Source organism: Canis lupus, chromosome 9 (genome assembly GCF_003254725.2).
Source record: "Canis lupus dingo isolate Sandy chromosome 9, ASM325472v2, whole genome shotgun sequence".
In the NCBI taxonomy this organism is placed as follows: Eukaryota; Metazoa; Chordata; class Mammalia; order Carnivora; family Canidae; genus Canis; species Canis lupus.
The window spans coordinates 46231366-46249896 of NC_064251.1; the positions used below are offsets into that span (position 1 = coordinate 46231366).

General features: G+C 49.7%; 3 protein-coding genes across 7 annotated transcripts; 1 reads left to right on the top strand and 2 right to left on the bottom strand.

Annotated features, from left to right (window-relative positions):
- Window positions 1–423: 423 nt before the first annotated feature.
- LOC112677596 (uncharacterized) lies at window positions 424–1768 on the bottom strand. The gene is made up of 2 exons (XM_025476204.3): window positions 1496–1768; window positions 424–884 (listed from the first exon to the last, which is right to left on the bottom strand). Exons 1-2 carry the CDS (start codon window positions 1766–1768, stop codon window positions 564–566), a joined length of 594 nt encoding a protein of 197 aa, XP_025331989.1. The 3' UTR covers window positions 424–563.
- On the top strand, window positions 1647–7589 carry GEMIN4 (gem nuclear organelle associated protein 4). 3 transcript variants are annotated; one of them, XM_025476194.3, is made up of 2 exons: window positions 1647–1776; window positions 4235–7589. In XM_025476194.3, the coding sequence occupies exons 1-2, from the start codon at window positions 1767–1769 to the stop codon at window positions 7402–7404; spliced, it is 3180 nt and encodes a 1059-aa protein (XP_025331979.3). In that variant the 5' UTR covers window positions 1647–1766; the 3' UTR covers window positions 7405–7589. The 3 variants fall into 3 exon arrangements, with proteins under 3 accessions (XP_025331979.3, XP_025331980.3, XP_025331981.3); XM_025476195.3 differs by lacking the exon at window positions 1647–1776 and adding an exon at window positions 2034–2146; XM_025476196.3 differs by lacking the exon at window positions 1647–1776 and adding an exon at window positions 2296–2411.
- A 994-nt stretch (window positions 7590–8583) lies between these two features.
- Window positions 8584–17484, bottom strand: TLCD3A (TLC domain containing 3A). Of its 3 annotated transcripts, XR_003147089.3 has the most exons (6): window positions 17257–17453; window positions 16764–16847; window positions 11985–12189; window positions 10737–10832; window positions 9493–10266; window positions 8584–9094 (listed from the first exon to the last, which is right to left on the bottom strand). XR_003147089.3 is itself a non-coding variant. In XM_025476200.3 (5 exons), the coding sequence occupies exons 1-5, from the start codon at window positions 17376–17378 to the stop codon at window positions 9997–9999; spliced, it is 777 nt and encodes a 258-aa protein (XP_025331985.1). In that variant the 5' UTR covers window positions 17379–17453; the 3' UTR covers window positions 8584–9996. The 3 variants fall into 3 exon arrangements, 2 of the variants coding, with proteins under 2 accessions (XP_025331985.1, XP_025331986.1); XM_025476200.3 differs by having other exon boundaries at window positions 8584–10266; XM_025476201.3 differs by lacking the exons at window positions 8584–9094; window positions 9493–10266; window positions 11985–12189 and having other exon boundaries at window positions 10775–10832; window positions 17257–17484.
- Between the last annotated feature and the right edge of the window lie 1047 nt (window positions 17485–18531).

An 18531-nucleotide genomic window follows, 5' to 3' on the forward strand; every position in this document is an offset into this window, starting at 1 on the left:
TTCCCTCAAAATATTAACTTCATCAGAACTATGTTCTAGTAGGGGCTTTTGGTAGGACTTGACTTTAGCTTTTTGAAAGACAAAGCCCCTTTCCCCTCAGTAATGTTGGGTTAGTAGTGAATAGACAATCCCTGAAGATAAGGGGCCTCAGCCTCTTCTTTCCCCTTTCCCCAAAGGCCAAGCCTCTGGGGAACGATCTGTTGACCTCAAAACTTGGGCGTTTTCATAGCATGATCTTCCCCCCAGCCCTTCTACTCCTGCCAAGTATCTGCATATACTCTTGGAATAGGAAAGCTGGGAACTCTTAGGATCATAAAACCGGTTGTGATGGAATTTCCCTGGAGAACTGCTTTTTTATATATTTTGAACACCTCCCCAGAACTCTGTCACTTGGAGTTTAATCAGCTTTCCATTAACACTCTCTTGCAGTTTAAGTGATTTATTGATGTGTCTCGGCTATGGTGGTTATGGTTTCAGGACGTTTCAGCCGTTGGTCTTTTAAGAAACCCTTTTCGCTACCAGAGGAGCCATGCTACTTCATTGTGTTTGATATTCTGTCCTCCTTAACCAGTATCTTTTTTCTTCAGTTCTTCCACCTTGGCAACATAGATCCTCATGGCATCCATCTTGGACATCCCTTTATTCTGGTTCCATGCCTCCCACTTGGCCTTGGCTTTCACATCTGTAGCAGGTGGGGCAGGGATGTTGCAGTCGCCTTGGGTGGCCTGTTTGTAGAAGCTGTACACCAGTAGCTTCTCCTGATCACTCACAGGTCCCTTCAACTGCTTGATAGCAGCACAGGCCATCTCAAACTCCACTTGGCACATTGGGGGTGCTGAGGCCCAGCCCTTGTGTCCTTTCTGGGTGATGGCTGGCACTGGAAGCTGGAGGATGGAGAATTAGAAACACTGGAGGCTAGTGATTAGGTCTGGGAGGAAGGGAATGGGAGCAAAGAAGACAGGGTAATGTGTGAGAAGAACATAGGATGTTTGTGTATGTGTTTTCTCAGGAGTCAAATGTGTTTTTATAAAGTACAGATTGGAAACTAAGGCCCACTGGAATGGATCTCCGCCACTATTGCTCTGGATAGCAAAGTGCATTTTCTGGGGAGGGCAACCAGTAACATTTCAAAGGTGCCTTTGATGCCAGAAAATTAAGGATGCTGTCCTCCCGTGAGAAGGAAGTGTGCTGGGGGGGCGCTGCGCTGTGCCGGGAGGAGGCCTTTCAGAACCGCCAGTCTGTGCTAGTTAGTGGGCGGCCTGGGGCGGGCGTTCAGTGCGGTGAACCTTAAGCGCGGGATCCCGAGGGTTACTGGATGGAAGCGAACGCGGAGCCGAGGCGGAGCTAGTGGGGTGATCCCGTGGGGATGATCCCCCAGGGCTGCGCTGGGCGGGGCAGAAGCAGGGCAGCGGCGCGGGCCAAGGGGAAGGTGGGGACCGCGGCTTGGGGGCGGGGCGGGGCGCGCCCGGCCGAAGGGAAGCGCGGGTCCACTTGCCGGCTGGCTTGGCGGAGGCCTCGGCTGGTAGGGGGCGCTGTGGGCCGGGCTGCTTGGGCGCCGCGGACCTGTTGGTGGGCTCTGCGCGTGCGCGCGGCGCGGCGGGAGGCCTGCGGACGGCGGCGCGGAGCCTGAGCCGAGATGGTGGGCGGGGGCTGAGGCGCGGCCCATTGTCCCGCCCTCCCGGAGCCGCCCATTGTGTCGTGGCGCCTGCGTCTCACTCGGAGCCTCGGGGGGAGGGGCGGCCCGCGCGACCCGCAGCGTCGCCGCCATGGACCTAGGTGGGTGTCGCCGCTCTCGGTCCTCCGCCCTCGTGGTCTGCGTCCCGCACCAGGCGGCCAGGGCGGTGCAGAGCGGGCCCGGGCTAAGGGAGACCTCCGGGTCGGGGAGGGCTCGGGAGGGCGGGGGTGTCCTCCGCGGCGGGGGTCGGGAGGCCCGGCGCTGCCGCGGCGCCGCCGCCCCTCCACCCGCGGCTTGCCCCCCGCGGGGCGCCTTTCCACGTGAAGGGCCAAGCGGATGTGAGGTTAGATTTCCTCAGAGTGGACAGGGCTCGTGCACGTGCTTTGGAAAATGCAGGCTCAGAAGGATACACCGACGGTTTCGCTTAGTTAACCGCTGCTGAGCTCTTGGGCAAGCGTCCTCTGCCATGAGGTCCTCATCGATAAAACGGGGGTGACGATAGCATACCCACCACACACAGTTGGGGGCGTCTGATTGAGAGCACGTGTATACAGGGTCGGGTAGGGTTCAGCCGACCGGCAGTTGTGGGGAGGGCCGAGGAGCCGAGGGGGCACGTTTGATTCAGAATCCTCACAGGCAGAGCCTGGGAGAAGGGAGCGGGGAGCTAGTATATGGTGACTCCTGTCCAGCCTCCCACCCTGCCGGTCATGCAGGAGGCTGTTCTCAGAGAGCTGAGGTGAGGCACCCCAAGGTGTGCCAGTAACAGGCTGTGGAGAAATGTTGTAGTCCTGCCCCCAGCCACGGCTTCAGTGGTGCAACAGTAGAGCTCAAGAGCTTGGAGCCCTGGAGCTGTGGTGATTTCCGTCCCAGGCCCCAACTACACTATAGTTGGGACATCCTGAGCAAATTTTTCTGAATCTCAGTGGTCCCATCTCTGAAACAGAATGGTTCTCAAAAGGTTGAGGATTAAAAGAGCTCTTGCACAGTGCCTGGCACGGAGTAAGCGCTTAATAAAGGTTTGGAGTGGGCACCTACAAGCCTGTTATCCAGTTGTGATAAAAACACTTGGGATTTGCCCAGCTATTCACCAATAGCTCCTGGGACTTACTCCTTCTGGTAGCACAATGAACATACTGTCTCTGGAATAATAGGTTTTGGGGGACAAACATCTCAGCTGAGCTGATTGTGCAACAAAATTAAATTTACAGAGTCATAAGAGAACATATTTTGGGGGCCTAGGAGAGCAGCCTGAGCTAAAAAAAAGAAAGAAAAAAAAAAAAAAAGCCAGAATCCCCAGTGAGACCTGTCAGCAATCTAATCTTCCTGGGAGTCTGCCTAGGCCACTAGGAGCCAAGGTGGATTGCCTTCACCAGTTGGTTGCATAGGAGTGCTGATCCTTTGGCCTTTTGCTGCTCTCTTAAAGTTGAAGGGCAGGATCATTTTTAGTCTCCTAAATCAAGATTCTCTCTTGCTGGCTCCTGGGAAAGATATGTACTTGGGGGCATGAGGGAACGAGGAATTGGGGGCTAACACTGAACAACTAGCTCAGTACTCAGGGTGTGACTAGTATATCGCACTTGATCCTCCCAGTCTAGTATGAAGTCTGTGTTCTCCCCACAGATGCAGAAGGGAAGCTCAGAGAAGCTCTAGCTTCTAGATGGCTGAACTAGGATTTAAAGCTGTGTCTAATTAAACCTCCCCAGATGCCTTCCTTGATAAGTGTTGATTCAGGGCTTACTGGAGAAGAGACTTTTCTTTCCTAATCTACTAAGTATATTTTATGTCTACCTCTTGGTTTCTATGAGAGAACCAGAGCATTTGGTAGCTTGTTCTATTTGACAGAAAGAGCTGTGGGGTAAACTGTTTCCCTGAAAGGCAGAACATTTGAAATTTGTAAGAAGACTGTAAGACAAAAGGGGGAAGGCAGGACTTGTTTGATTGCTTCTGCGGCCTCAGCCCTGGCCCCTCCCTTCTTAGGCTGAATCATGATTCAGAAGCTTGACTGCCATGTTGCACAGTACGCACCCTCTGTCACCCCTCCTCTCCACCTCCTCTGCTGGCCCATCCGTTACTGGAGCGCCTAGCCCTTTCCTTTACACATGGTTTTCCTGCAGAATCTCATTCACTTTGTTCGTTCCATTGATCCCCTCTAGGCAGACCCCTCCCTGAGTCACATCTCAGGGTTGACTCTCCTCTTGAGCATCAACCCCACATTTCCATTGCTGGAGGACATCTCTCTCTTAATGTTCTACCTCAAACTCCAAATAACCAAAACTGAACAGTGTTCCCCCCAAAGCTGTTCTGATTCTCTTCCTCCAGTGATAGCCATTGTCTTCTAAATCCAGGCTAGACTTTGAGAGTCCTTTATATTCCTTAGGTAAGTCCTTTTGATTCCAGCTCTACAGTGGCTAGAGCCATCTCTTCTTCCCCATTAGAACCCTTATCATCTCTAACCCTGGTGATGACAGCCAGCCTACCAACTGATGTCTCTGTCTAGCCTCTACTAACTATTTTAAAGATTTTTCACCACACTGTCTTGTGCGGCTTCTTTCTGTGCAGGACCTTTGAATATCTGTGAAGAAATGACTATTCTGCATGGGGGCTTTTTGCTTGCCGAGCAGCTCTTCCACCCCAAAGCACTGACAGAACTGACAAAGTCTGACTGGGAACATGTTGGGCAGCCCATTGTGGAGGCCCTAAGGGAGATCTCCTCCGCCACAACATGCTCCCAGCCCTTTGCCTGGAAGAAGAAAGCTCTGATCATCATCTGGGCCAAGGTTCTTCAGCCCTACCCTGTCACCCCTTCAGACACTGACACTCGGTGGCAGGAAGATGTGTTCTTCTCGGTAGGCAACATGATCCCTACCATCAATCACACGGTCCTTTTTGAGCTGCTCAAGTCTCTGGAAGCTTCTGGACTCTTTATCCAGCTTCTGATGGCCCTGCCCACCACCATCTGCCATGCAGAACTAGAGCGCTTTTTGGAGCACATGTCTGTTGACACTTCTTCAGAGGATGTGGCCTTTTTCCTCAGTGTCTGGTGGGAAATGATGAAGCACAAAGGCAATCAGCAGGATCCTCTGCTCTCCCAGTTTAGAACAATGGCCCATAAGTACTTGTCTTCTTCAGATGAGTTCTCCCATCCTCCAAAGAGGTTTAAGTCAGACCCAGAGGTGTGTCCCACTATGCCCCTGTTGGCCATGCTGCTCACTGGGCTAAAGCAAATCCAAAATAGAATCCTGTGCCCAGGGATGAAATGCTGCGCATTAGCCAACTTAGCAGACATGCTAACAGTATTTGCACTGATGGAGGATGACCCCCAGGAAGTGTCTGCAACTGTGTATCTGGACAAACTGGCCACAGTGATCTCCGTGTGGAATTCGGACACCCAGAACCCGTATTACCAACAGGCACTAGTAGAGAAGGTAAAGGAGGCAGAACGGGACGTCAGCCTGACCTCCCTGGCCAAGCTTCCAAGCGAGACGATTTTCACTGGGTTTGAGTTCATGTGCAGCCTCCTGCGGGAGTGGGGGAAGGAGCTGCAGACCATGCTCAACAGCAGCCAGGGGACAAGTTATGACAGCTACCGGCTGTGTGACAGCCTGACTTCCTTCAGCCAGAACTTGAAGCTCTACCTTGATTCTACCAGCTTGTCTAAGGAGGAGCGGCAGGTGGTCTCAGAGCTAGCAGAGTGTGTCGAAGACTTCCTGAGGAAAACAAACAGGGTGCTGAAGAATAAGGGCTTTGAGAAGGACATCACCGCCTCGATTGCCATGGCCATCATTGAGCAGAAGATGGACCGGCATATGGAAATGTGCTACATTTTTGCTTCTGAGAAGAAGTGGGCCTTCTCAGACCAGTGGCTAGCCTGCCTGGTTAATAACTGGGCTCTCTTCCGAGAGCCAGACTTGGTGTTAAAGCTGCTGGAAACAGTGATGGAAGTTACTGCGACAGACAGAGCCATCCCTGAATCTCAGATCAAACAAGTGATTGGCTTGATCCTGGAATGCTACGCAGACCTCTCGCTGCCAGATAAAAATAAAGTCCTCTCAGGCACCCTGCTTTCCTGGGGGCGGAAGGGTCTCTCTGAGAACCTGTTGGCTTACTTGGACGGGTTTCAGGAGGACCTCAACACAACTTTTAACCAGCTTGCGCAGAGTGCCTCTGAACAGGGCTTAGCTAAAGCGGTGGCTTCTGTGGCCCGCCTGATAATATTGCACCCGGAGATCACAGTGAAGAAAATGTGCAGCATGGCTGTGGTCAACCTTGGCACCCACAAATTCCTGGCTCAGATTCTCTCTGCCTTCCCTGCCCTTAGGTTCACCGAAGAGCAGGATCCAAATGCATCTACTACCTTTGTGGTGTCATGCCTCAAAGAAACTGTTTGGACAAAGTTCTCTACACCTAAGGAAGAAAAACAATTTTTGGAGCTCCTGGGCTGCCTGGTGAGTCCTGTGAAGCCCCAGGGTATCCCGGTTGCTGCTCTTCTTGAGCCACATGAGGTGCTAAAGGAGTTTGTCCTGCCTTTCTTGATGCTTGATGTCAAAGAGGTAGACCTCAGTTTGAAGATTTTCCTCCAGACTCTTGAAGCAAATGCATGTTTAGAGGAATACTGGCTCCAGACCTGTTCTCCATTCCCCCTCATCTTCAGTTTGTGCCAGCTCCTGGACTGCTTCAGCAAATACTGGCAGCTCCCCAAGGAGAAACGGTGCCTCTTGTTGGATGGGAAGGATCTGGTGGTCCATATCCTGGAGATCCTCTGTGAGATCGTACTGGCTAATGCTGAGACATTTTCCCCAGACACCTGGATCAAGTCCCTGTCTTGGCTCCACCGGAAGTTGGAGCAGCTCGACTGGACAGTGCGCCTGAGGATGAAGAACCTCTTTGAGGGCCACTTCAAATGTGAGGTGCCAGCCACGCTTTTTGAGATCTGCAAGCTTTCTGAGGATGAATGGACTTCCCAGGCCCACCCTGGGTATGGGCCAGGCACAGGGCTTCTTGCCTGGATGGAGTGCTGCTACATTTCCAGCAGCATCTCTGAGCAGATGCTGTCCCTCTTGGTGGTAGATGTGGGTAACCCTGAAGAGGTCAGATTGTTCAGCAAGGGCTTTCTGGTGGCCCTGGTACAAGTCATGCCTTGGTGCAGCTCCCAAGAGTGGCAGTACCTTTACCAGCTGACCAGGAGACTGTTGGAGAAACAACTCCTACATGTCCCTTATAGCCTGGAATATATTCAATTTGTTCCTCTGCTCAACCTGAAGCCCTTTGCCCCGGAGCTCCAGCTGTCCGTACTCTTGCTGAGAGTTTTCCAGTTTCTCTGCAGCCAGAGTTGTCGTAACTGGCTTCCTATAGAAGGCTGGAGCCATGTAGTCAGGCTTCTCTGTAACAGTCTGACCAATCTCCTGGACTCCGTTAGGATGATACAGTCAGTTGGCCCTTGGGCTCAAGGACAAGAACAGGACCTGACCCAGGAAACCCTGTTTTTTTATACCCAGGTATTCTGTCACGTTCTGCACATCATGGCCATGCTCCCCCACGAGGTGTGCGAGCCGCTGTATGTCTTGGCCTTGGAAATCCTCACCTGCTATGAAACCCTAAGCAAGGCTAATCCTTCTAGTAGTTCCCTGCTCCAGAAGGTAAATGAGCAGCGCTTCTTAAAGTCCATCGCTGAGAACATTAGCCCTGAGGAACGGCGCCAAACCCTGCTGCAGAAGATCAGCAACTTCTGACTTTTGTAGACCAGGAAACAGCTGGGCCTTGCCTTGGTGGGGGGCTCTAAGGGCTCGAGCTGAGAAACACAAGCTTTTCGGTGATGTGAAATTGTACACAAGCTAAAAGTATATGGCAGTAACTGTAAAGAAAATAGTTTCTTAGGTTGTAACATACAAATTATTAAATTCACTTTTGATTTTGATCGGGTCTCTAAGTCTCGTCAGTAGTCTAGGCTTAGATGTGCTCTGCAGTTGGGCACAGCTAGGGTCTTAAAGATCAAGGCAAGCTGGGAGGGACATTTTCATAACTGGACTTATCCACCCTAGAATTTGGCAAAGAAGTCCAAAGGTGAAACCACCCAAGTGGAAAAATTGCTAGGTATGTGTTGTTTTGCTCTGAAACCCTCTTTCAATAGTCATTTTGTGGGGTCTTGGAAAGGGCAGCAAGGAAAATAACTTGTCACTGGTTAGCCGTGTGACTTTTGAACCCAAAAAGCCTGCAGCACTGTAAAAGGAAAGCATTGGACCAAGAAAATTAAATAGACTAATAACCCCAAGAAAATGAGTGTGTTCTAAATTGAGGACTTTTGCCATATAGTCAACTCCATTCAGTGGATCCAGGAGGGGCTGTGAAAACTAAGTCTGGTAAACACAGCAGAGATGGATCTAAAGGACGGGTGTAATTATCTTCTGCCTGGGGTGGGTTGTCATGGTTTTGAAGAGTGAGTGGGAGCAGGCAGTGGTGTACACAGAAGCATAAAAAATGAACTTAATGTGTCCAGTTTATATCACAGAAGTAGAACTGGCTTGGGAGGCAAGGAAGGGGGGTAGCGGATATGTCCCATCACCTTCATACACATAGCCTCACTCAAAATGAGGCATTATTTTGGTTCCCTCCTAGCTCTTAATTGGGATTCACGTAGGAAGGGAAGATTGAACCAAGAGTTACCTGATCACTGGGCTTGAACACTAGGACCTATGATGTACTCTCAGAACCCCAGAAACATATTAGAGTAACGTATGAGCTAGGCCCTCCTGAATGCTGAAAGCATGACCACAGCCCTCCACACTCCACTCTGCCAGCTGCATGGATGTGAACACAGACCAGACTCAAAGCATGCAACAAGGAGTCCAGTCAGGTCACAGAATGGGCCTGAAAAGCTGTCGGTATTGATGTATTTAACAAATGAGAAGAAGTTAGGAAACATTAGTGCAATTTAATCACCACAGGGGTGATTTATAAAGATATGACAGTAAACAAAAATGGTAAAAAAAATTACAGCATTTGACATTTTTTAAATGGCACCTATTAAAGACTGAAATAGAATTTGAGACACACATTCAGTACTTTAAAAGTTCACGGAAAACAGTGAATTAAAAGGCACTTTAAAACATTTAGATCTTTACTACCACTTTAAAAAAAAAAAAAAAAAAAAAAAACCTTCTTGGTAGCAGTTTCTAAAACCCATCCTAGATGAGGAATAATTAGTATTGGCACCAGAGGATCCTGTTTGCAAATGGTAGGTGAGTCAGTCCACAGGATGTATTTTGGCCAGGGCTCTCTCGCACTCTTACTCTCCAGCCTTCTGTGGCAAAGTGGCAGTATGTTCCTTTAAGAACAGGCTTTGGAACACAAGCTCTGGCTTATTGGGAGGCAGTGTGGATGAGACCTCTCACAGTTTGGAATACAGAAGCCCGTTTCCATGTCCTATGAAACGGACAATGTCAAAGAGTGGGGTTACCCAGGAAAGAGCTTGATAGGCACCATGTCACTTTACCCCTACAGTTTTTAACAGCATCCTGTGTGTCTGGATATGGTGAAAGCTGGGTTTGAGGGGACATGCTAAGAAAGGAATAGTTTTTGTGGCTTTACAACAAGCTCACAAGTTTGATGCTGGTCTTCCCAAGTCAGCCTACAATGGCGCTGAGCTATCAGCCTCCCCACCTACTCATGTGCTTCAGGTCCCCTTCCCTGCCTCTTACCCCCGTGCCAGTGAGACTTGTGAATGGAAGTCAGTGGACATAGGAGTTCAATGTTGGCACCTGGATGGCAGGATAAGGCATGGGACCAATGGGTTATCTAGTACACAGTAAAAAACTACCTACCTACAATGATTTTCCTGGGCCAACATCACGAGGAGAGAACTTATCAAGAACCAAGTCATCACTTGCTGCTGGCCTAGTAAGCGTAGATACTGCCCTGAGTGGTTGGAAAGGTGGGTAGCCACCAAATATTTAGGGCCAGGTGGGTACCCAGACACTTATCACCCTAGTCCACCTGTCTCCACACCCCATGCTTCTACCTCCCAGAACCCTTGAGGTGGGACCCAAGGAAAGATCCTTGGGCTTGCATTAAAACCACCTTGCTGCCAATGGAGGTCTGATAGGATCCAATTGTTGTTACTTAGAAAAAAGTGCTTTTGCAAAAGGGGCAGGTTAGAAGAGGGAAGTAATATGAATGTTCTTTAGAAAAACAAACCCATCTATCTGCTTATCATTCAATACTCAAAAGGCTGAGGCCACCCAGGGCACAATTTGGTCCGTGGAATACTGAGTGGAGGAGGCAGCTGGTGTGAGGAGGTACCCTCACTGCCTGACTTCCGGGAGCAATTAGCCATCCTTTTTGGCTGGGGCGGTGTCAAAGAGCCGGGTTGCTTTCTTGCACAGCAGAGAGAACCAGTAGATCTGGGGAGCGATGAGGAAGGCATTGGCCACATTGCAGTAGAAAGGGATGCTGAATGGCACTCGGAGTGGGCTGAGTCCCTGCTGTTGGCCATAAGACCAGTACATGAAAGGGAAGAGGAGGATCCGACAGGAAAGGAAGGTGGTCAGCGTGAGGATTCCATTCACTTTGTACAGAAGGGTGTGCTGCTGCTTTAGCTACAGGATAAAGGGGAGGAAAATGCAGTTACCAAGAGGCTGTGCCTTCAGGGAACCACTAGCCCAAGTTCCATGGCAGTGAAGCCAAGCGTCTAGTCTTCCAAAACTTGTGGAAAAGCTGACGGGAGTACTGCGTATTTGTATGTGCACACAGGCTTGCATTTTTCTAACCATGATACTGAATTTGGCCTGAGCCACTCAGCCAACAGGTACACGGAACAGTGGATTCAACAAAAAAGAAAAAAAACACAAATCTGTGGCCAGGAAAAAAAATACATAAAAAGCCATATCAAATTTGAATCAAAAGTACAATTTCATCCCCACAGGTTCAGACCAACTGACCTTTAGTCTGTCAAAGGGTCTCCTGTCCCACTATTGCAAGCACTAAGGGATTTCTCCAAGCCCCACAACCTGCCATGGAAGAGCAGAGCCGGCTTCCTCCACACCACCGCCATTTCATTCATACATGCCTGAATCAGGACTCTGCCCAGTGACACAAACGGAGTGCTCAGTTCTGCCATGAAGATGCAGCCAACAAAGAAGTCCCCAAGGTCTCCCCTAAGCCTCTGCAGAGGAAAAGGGGGAAAAAAGAGAAATAAGAACTAGAGGTTAAGGAACCACTGGAAGGAAAATTCTAACTAGGGCTATTGGAAAGGGTAACCATGAGAGACCATGAAGGGAAAGGGAAATGCTAACTGACCAAGGACGACAGTTAATTCTCTGCTGCTTCCATAGCAATAGCCCTCCGGGGGTCAAATCCCTAGGACCCAGAGGCAACCTCAGAGATCAGCTGATTGCATCACACACCAAGCTTTTTCTGAATTTCAATGTCAGCTGGAAGAACCCTGTAGCCTACTTTTGGGTATCTGACTTAGTCATGCCAAGGGCACTTGGCCAATTTAATTCAACAAAATATGTGCCAGGCCCTGTACTAGATGTCAGGGTTCCAAAGCAATCAGGGGAAACTTCTTTTAAGAATGTAATGTACTCCACCACTCATTTTATCTGGTCAAGAAAACAGGATAGCACAGAATAGCAGCTCTGTCACTACCACTGAAGTAAGTTACAATAAGTAAACTCTTAGAGCCCCAGTTTCTTCCTGTCTGGCTAGTAGTATCTAATTATCATTTCTAATAACTTCTAATTATTAGTAGAAAGCTGTGAGCTTTTCAGCCCAGTGCTTATCACCTGATAGGCACTCAGGAGTTACTAATTTCCTTTCTGCAGTCTCATTTCTCTTCCTCACCAGGTGGGAAAATGGACCCGAGAAGAAATTGGAAGGCTACCTGCCTTGAGAGGGGGCTTTAGTGACATCAAAAGAGCACATATGGTACTTTGGCACTGTTACAGCAAATAACCAGTTGACTGAGCTACTCTCATTTTTTAAAACAATTTTTATGTTGTTTAGTATTGTATTTTATACTGTTTTTATATTTTATAAACTGAAGACAGAGTCTGACAGAGCCTAGGGAATCACAGAGGGCTGGGGGATTGCATAAAGGAAAACGGTAAGGAAGATCATGAACATTTCACATTGCATTGTCTTCTATAGGATCTGCCTGGGAGATTTTCCTGTGCTGCTGCTGGCACACAAGAGTGGGTGCAGGAGGACGGGGAAGGGAAAGAGGGACAGTCCACACTTGTAATGGGCAAGATACCAGCTTCACAGGAGAAAATGAGTGAGTGAGTCTGTTGGTGGCTGTTCTGGAAGGTCATACCTGTGCAACTGGCACAAGGACAAACAGGATGACTGCGTGGTGCGCAACCATGAGGCGATTTTTACTTAGGAAGTTTCGAAAAGTGGTGAGGGAGTGTCTGTGGTTCTGGTCTCTGGTTCGGTACCACTCACAGAGGTACATGGCGTAGGAGTCATAGATCATGTACGGAATCAAGAACCAGACATACTCTCGGGCAAGCCAGTGCCTAAAAGAAAGCACAGGAACCGTCCATGAGATGATTATGGGTATCAACTATGAAGGCTCAAAGCCAACCTCTTCTTGAACACATCCCCTTCAGCTTTGTACCTGACTAGCTATTTTTACTCCCAACGCTTTACAGTTGAAGATGCTGGCAGTGATAAATAAGGAAAAATAAACAGCTTTAAACTGTTGTTTAAATTACAGGGCAAATTAATGAGTGTCAGAGGAAGAAAGCTGGGACTCACTCGGCACCATGTTTCAGTAACTATTGGCCACTACTTCCCTGATTTAGCTACTCATTTCTAATGGATTTTCTGGTATTTTGTGATATAAGCTAACTTTGAAATAGAAACCTCTACAAATGATTCAAGTGCTCCACCAAGAAACTGGTTTGAAGGTATTCCAAATGCCAAATCCAATATTTCCAGTTTAACTCCACTTAGTTGCTCAACAGTTGGGAGTTTCCTCTTGCATCTGCTTGCCACTCCACTTTAGGGAGTTCCTGGGAAGCTACCCTGACCATTTTTTCTGTATAATTCTATAGCTAATCCCAATTCCACTCATTAAGAAAAATATGTCTGGAAATGAGCCCAAAGCTCAAGGGTTACCTTAACAGCAGTCAGATACCAGAAGAGAGGCTGGAACAAAAGACAGTGTTCCCATTTACTTGTCCAAGGGGGTTGAGTCAATATTTGCTGAGTCTAAATCCCTGTTTATCACAGTCCCAGAGCAGATTACAAGTCTCTAATTTCTTTTTTTTTTTTTTTTTAAGATTTTATTTATTCTTTTGAGGGAGAGAGAACATGAGCAAAGGGGAGGAGGAGTGGGAGAGGGAGGAGCAGATTTCCTGCTGAGCAGAGAGCCCAACACAGGGCTCAATCCCAGGACCCTGAGATCACGACCTGAGCAAAAGGCAGACACTTAACTGACTGAGCCACCCAGGGCACCCAGAAAGTCTCCAATTTCTACAATTTTGTTCCGAAATGAGAAATAATCGTTCTATAGAAAATGTGAAAAAAAATCAGAAGAGAAATTATACACTCTGCTGAGAAGGATTAGCTTCATTCAATCAGCACATTTTTACTGAGCATCCATGTGTCAGATAAAAGAAACAATTTGGTTTCATGGTTCTCAAACTACCTGAGTGTCTAACCTGCAGTGCTTGTTAAAGGCTCTTCTGCCCAGAGACTCTGCATGCTATGCCTAGGAACCTCAAATCTTTGTTTTTAACTTTGTCAAAGGTGATTTCCTAAGAAGCCAGTCCACTGCACTGCAATATTGGAAATATACTCTAGAGAGGGTACCATTCAGGTTTCTGTTCCGGACTGAGTCCACACTTGTCACAGCACAACTAAATCATTAAGAAGCAATGAAACACAGAGGCACCTGGGTGGCTCAGTTGGTTAAGCCTCTGCCTTCAGCTGAAGTCAGGATTCTGGGGTCCTGGGATCAAACCCCATGTCAGGCTCCCTGCTCAGCGGGGAGTCTGTTTTTCCCTCTCCGCTCTGCTTGTGCTCTCTCTGTATCTCTCTCAAATAAATAAATAAAATCTTAAAAAAAGAAGTAATGAAACAAGCAGACAAGTAAATAAATGCAAATATAACATATTTGTATGTGAATTAATTAGCCCGGTTCCATTCAGGCAGAAAGGTGTGATAATTAGTCTACTGCCCATCCATTGCTTTATGGAAGCAATTCCAAGTAAAATAACTATGAAGAACCTACTAAAAGCTTAACTGAAATATAACCGGCTCCTTCCCTTGAGTGGAGCCTGGGGTTTTAATATTTTGCACACAGTACCAATCCAATGAGAGCTGAAATTGGGGCTGATAGGTAGAATTCTCTGAAGGCTTATTAACAAGAGATCTGGATTAGAATCTTAACTCCCACCAGTCTAGGACTTAACTTTCTTTTGTAATATCAAGATAATAATTCTTGTTTTACTTCCCTGACAAAGTTATTGTGCAGATTAAAAAACTAGAAGTGTGCAAGTCCTTTCCAATGTAAAAAGTACTATCCAAATATAAGTATTTAAAACCCCTATGCCTGGGGCTATGACTGTTGGCCCTTTAAGGGATCTGGACTCCTTTAAGAATCTCCTGAAATCTTTGGTCCTATACCACATTATGCATATAATTTGTAAATTATGCATAAAGTATGTGTGTGTATATATGTATATATATAATCTATATGAAAGCATAAAATGAAAAGGCATATAATAGGGGTGCTTGGGTGGCTCAGTTAGTTGAGCGTCTGCCTTCAGCTCAGGTCATGATGTCAGGGTCCTAGGACAGAGTCCCACATGAGGCTCCCTGCTCAGTGGGGAGCCTGCTTCTCCCTCTGCCACTCCCCCTCCTCCACTGGGACACAGGTGCACATGTGCAGTCTCTCTCGATCTCTCTCTCTTGACCTCTCTCTCTCTCTCTCAAATAAATAAAATCTTGGGGTGCCTGGCTCAGTCGGCCAAGCCTCTGCCTTCAGCTCAGGTCATGATCCTGGGGTCCTTAGATTGAGCCCCGCATCATGCTCCCTGTTCAGTGGGGAGTCTGCTTCTCCTTCCTCTGCCTTTCTTCCCACTTGCGCATGCTCTCTCAAATAAATACTTTTTTAAAAATAAAATCTTAAAAAAACCCACATATGATTGAAAAATAGTAGAGTGTACAGTATATGAGCCCCAAAAGGACATTTTTTTTTTAAAGATTTTATTTATTTATTCATGAGAGACACAGAGAGAAGCAGAGACAAAGGCAGAGGGAGAAGCATGCTTCCTGTGGGAAGCCTGACATGGGGCTCAATCCCAGGACCCCAGGATCATGGCCTGTGCCAAGGCAGACGCTCAACCACTGAGCCACCCAGGTGCCCCAAAAGGCCTTTTTTTAAAGATGATCTAGGTGCCTTTAAGACATCCTTACACATACATGTAAAGGCAGAGGGCACAGAAATGTGTCTATCTCCATTTTGTAAGTAGAGAATCTAAGACATAAAGATACAAAAAAGGAGGAACCTCAAAAGCAAACTCAGATGTCCTACCATGATCAAACCACTAAAAATACAGAGCTTCTGAGGGGAAAACACAACAGTGGTGCTATATAGGATTGACAGTTAATGATTCGCAAATATCTTCTGAAATGTATACTAGGTGCCTGCTGCTTACCCTCATATTAGCTCAAAAAATGCTGTGAAGTCACAATTGTCATTTTAATCTTTGCAAAGGAGGCGGGTTTTAAGTCTGATATGACAAACTGGGGACAGTGAGGGACCTTGATGCATGATCAGAAAATGCTCGATGAAAATAAAAATTTAACCCAGACAAGCAAATGCTGTTAGCCCTGCTGTTAGCCTGCAAAGTCACTTGACCTATCTTCTCTTGGCATCTATAATTCATTGCTGATAGCTGGTTTTGTCTAAAAAGAAGCGTAGAAAGAAATGTACAAAAGTCACAGAGGCAGGACTAATCCCAAATAAGATCCAGACACTAAAAAAAAAAAAAATCCAGACATTAAATTTGCAGGCCACAGTGAAATGGATATCCTGCTCCTGCTCCCATCACATTCCAGTTGCAACAGGTAAAAAGCAGGACACTTTGCAGAATCAACAAGAGTTAAAGGACTAGGAAAGGCTGTGAGACTTTCCCTGCACATTTGACTATTGCTCTTCCACTAGGAGAAAGAGTGGTTCTAGGAAGACAGGTTAAAAAAAAAATAAAAATAAAAATAAGGGATCCCTGGGTGGCGCAGCGGTTTGGCGCCTGCCTTTGGCCCAGGGCGCGATCCTGGAGACCCCGGATCGAGTCCCACGTCGGGCTCCCGGTGCATGGAGCCTGCTTCTCCCTCTGCCTGTGTCTCTGCCTCTCTCTCTCTCTCTCTCTCTCTCTGTGTGACTATCATAAATAAATAAAAATTAAAAAAAAAAAAAAAAAAAGCTTTTTAGAAAGAGCGGAGGGCGGGGTGGGCGTGTTCACAGTTGCCCAGATCTAAGCACTATACAAAGTAGACCATCCAGGTCTTTATGATTTGTTTCACTAGATGTGTATTTCCTGACCCGCCTCTGGACTGACCTCTAATTCCCCTACAGGTCAGTCTTCTGAAAGCACTAGAAGCCTCTTCGTTGCCTTTAGCAAATCCAGAGGAAAGACAGGAGCAGCCCTTGTAAATAAGGGTTGGTGGATTTGTTCCTTTCCATAGAGGGTCTCTGCTAACCACACTGGGCATACGTTGGCCAAAGAATACTCCAGAGCAGGATCCAGGTGAAGTCATTTAAAAGAACCACAAACCAGACTCCCACCTCCAAATAATTCTCACTCTTAGGTATCTATCTCATAAAGAGCTTGAATCGATGGGCCACCTTAAATCAGATTTAGACCCTGTCATTGTCTAGCGCGTCTTCAGTCCTAAGTGGGCGAGGCTGACAGGTAAGGAGAGGAAGAGATACTAATTAGGGAGCTCAAGGTTGCCCATCAATCAGCTACCCAACAGCATGTGCTGAAAGAACCAGCGCCTTTGCGCCGCTCAAATGTGGAAACTTCGAACGAGTTCAGCGCTGTCGTTCGTGCGGCTTTCCGCGGGCATCGCAGGTTACCTGTCCGTGATCACGTCGCTGCAGGAGCGGATGATGACGATCCCTGACCCGGTGGCCAACACAGCCTGCACCGAAGAAACCAGCCTAACGTGCGGCAGAAAAGAAGAGGGCAGGGGTGGAAATGCAGTCCGCGGCCAGCGTGAATGCCAAAGCCCGGGCGGCCGCGCGGGGAGCACGGGGTCCCGCCGCCGCCGCGCTCCCGGCCCCGAAGCAGCTGGCAGACGTGGGCCAGCGGCTCCCCGCCGGGTCCCCGCCGCGTGGGCGCCCTCCGCCCTCTCCCTCTCCCTCCCGGGGCGGACTCCGGGGTCCTGGAGAGCTCTGGCCAGCGCCCCCGAGGGGCAAGGCACCAGGGAGGCAGCCCCCTCGCTTCCTGTCGCCCCCCTTTTCCGCCCTCGGCGCGGCGCAGGGCCGGCAGGGGCGGGCGCCGGCGGGTCGCGGCGGGCAGGGGCGGGCAGGGGCCGGCGCCCGGCAGCCGGCGGGGCCTCGCCCGTACCTGGTGCTGATCATCACGCAGTCGCTGTCGCTCCATGCGGGGCGCGCGCGGCGCAGCCCCCAGGTGCAGAGCGCGAAGAGCCCGGGGAAGAAGAGCGAGCCCCAGGCCAGCGTCAGCAGCATGGGTGCTCGGGGGCGGTCGCCGCGCTCGGCGCCCTCGGCGTGGCTCAGGTCGGCTCCGCGCGACTCCCGACGGGCGAGGCCCGCCCGCCCCTATTTCAAGCCTCCGCCCCCGCCCCCGCCCGGCCCCCGCCCGGCCCCGGCCCCGGCCCCGGCCCCGGCCCGCCGCGACTCCGGCAGCCGCCGGGCTCGGCCCAGACCCCGCAGCGCGGCCCTCCGCGTGACCAGGCAGGCGGCCGCGATAGGCGCGGGCCGGCCGGGGGGGGCGGGGTCTCGCCGCCGCCGCCCCTGGGCCCGAGGCTGCCCCGGGTTCCCCGGCCGGCCAGGTTCCGAGGGCTCCGCCGCTGCGCCCTGCACGAGCGTCGTGGAGCCGCGGCAGCGGCGGGCGGGGCCGAGACTCCCGGGGCTTCTGTTCCGTCACCGCGGACGCATCCCCTCCCTGCGGGACCAGCCCCGACGGACCAAACGCCCCGCACCTGCCCTCTGCTCCCCAGCCCGAGGCCACGGCGGGGGCGGGGGGGGCGGGGCAGAAGCAGGTAGAAGCCCCCCCCCCCCTCCCCGAGAGTGGGCGAGCCCTCCAGGCCGCGCCGCGCCATCTGTCTGACCGTAGGGAGAGGACAGGTGGGCTTGTGGCCATCTGCCCGCCTGGCATATGTGCCAGGCACTCCTGCGTCCAAATAGGAGTCTTAAGGAAATGATCTCTCTGTAGGCCAAAAATGGCTTTTCCGCGTCCTGCCAACTGCTGCAGTTCCTCCAGAAGGGGCGGAGGTCGCTCCGAAAAGCATTAAATCCTGCTACAGAAGCCCGCAGACCCTCTCTCGCTGTGCTTAGCGAGGTGGAATTCTGTGTCTGCGGACTTTGTGTGGCCCTGCGCTACTGCCTCGGGCCTTTATCTTCCTCAGCGAACGAGGGTGGGAAAGACCATTCATTTAGGCCTATTGCGGTTGAAAGGCTCTGTGGGTCTCTTACCACCATGACCATGCAAAATGCTGAGGAGAGCCCTGTAAGAGATCTCAGTCTCAAACAATGGGTTCAGCCAGTCTGGGCCACTGTTTCATTTGTGAAACAAAGAGGCTGAGCTACAAACTCTTTAAAGGTTCCTCCAGTTCTAAATTCTTCTGATTCTATGACTTTTTTTTTTTGAAAGATTTTATTT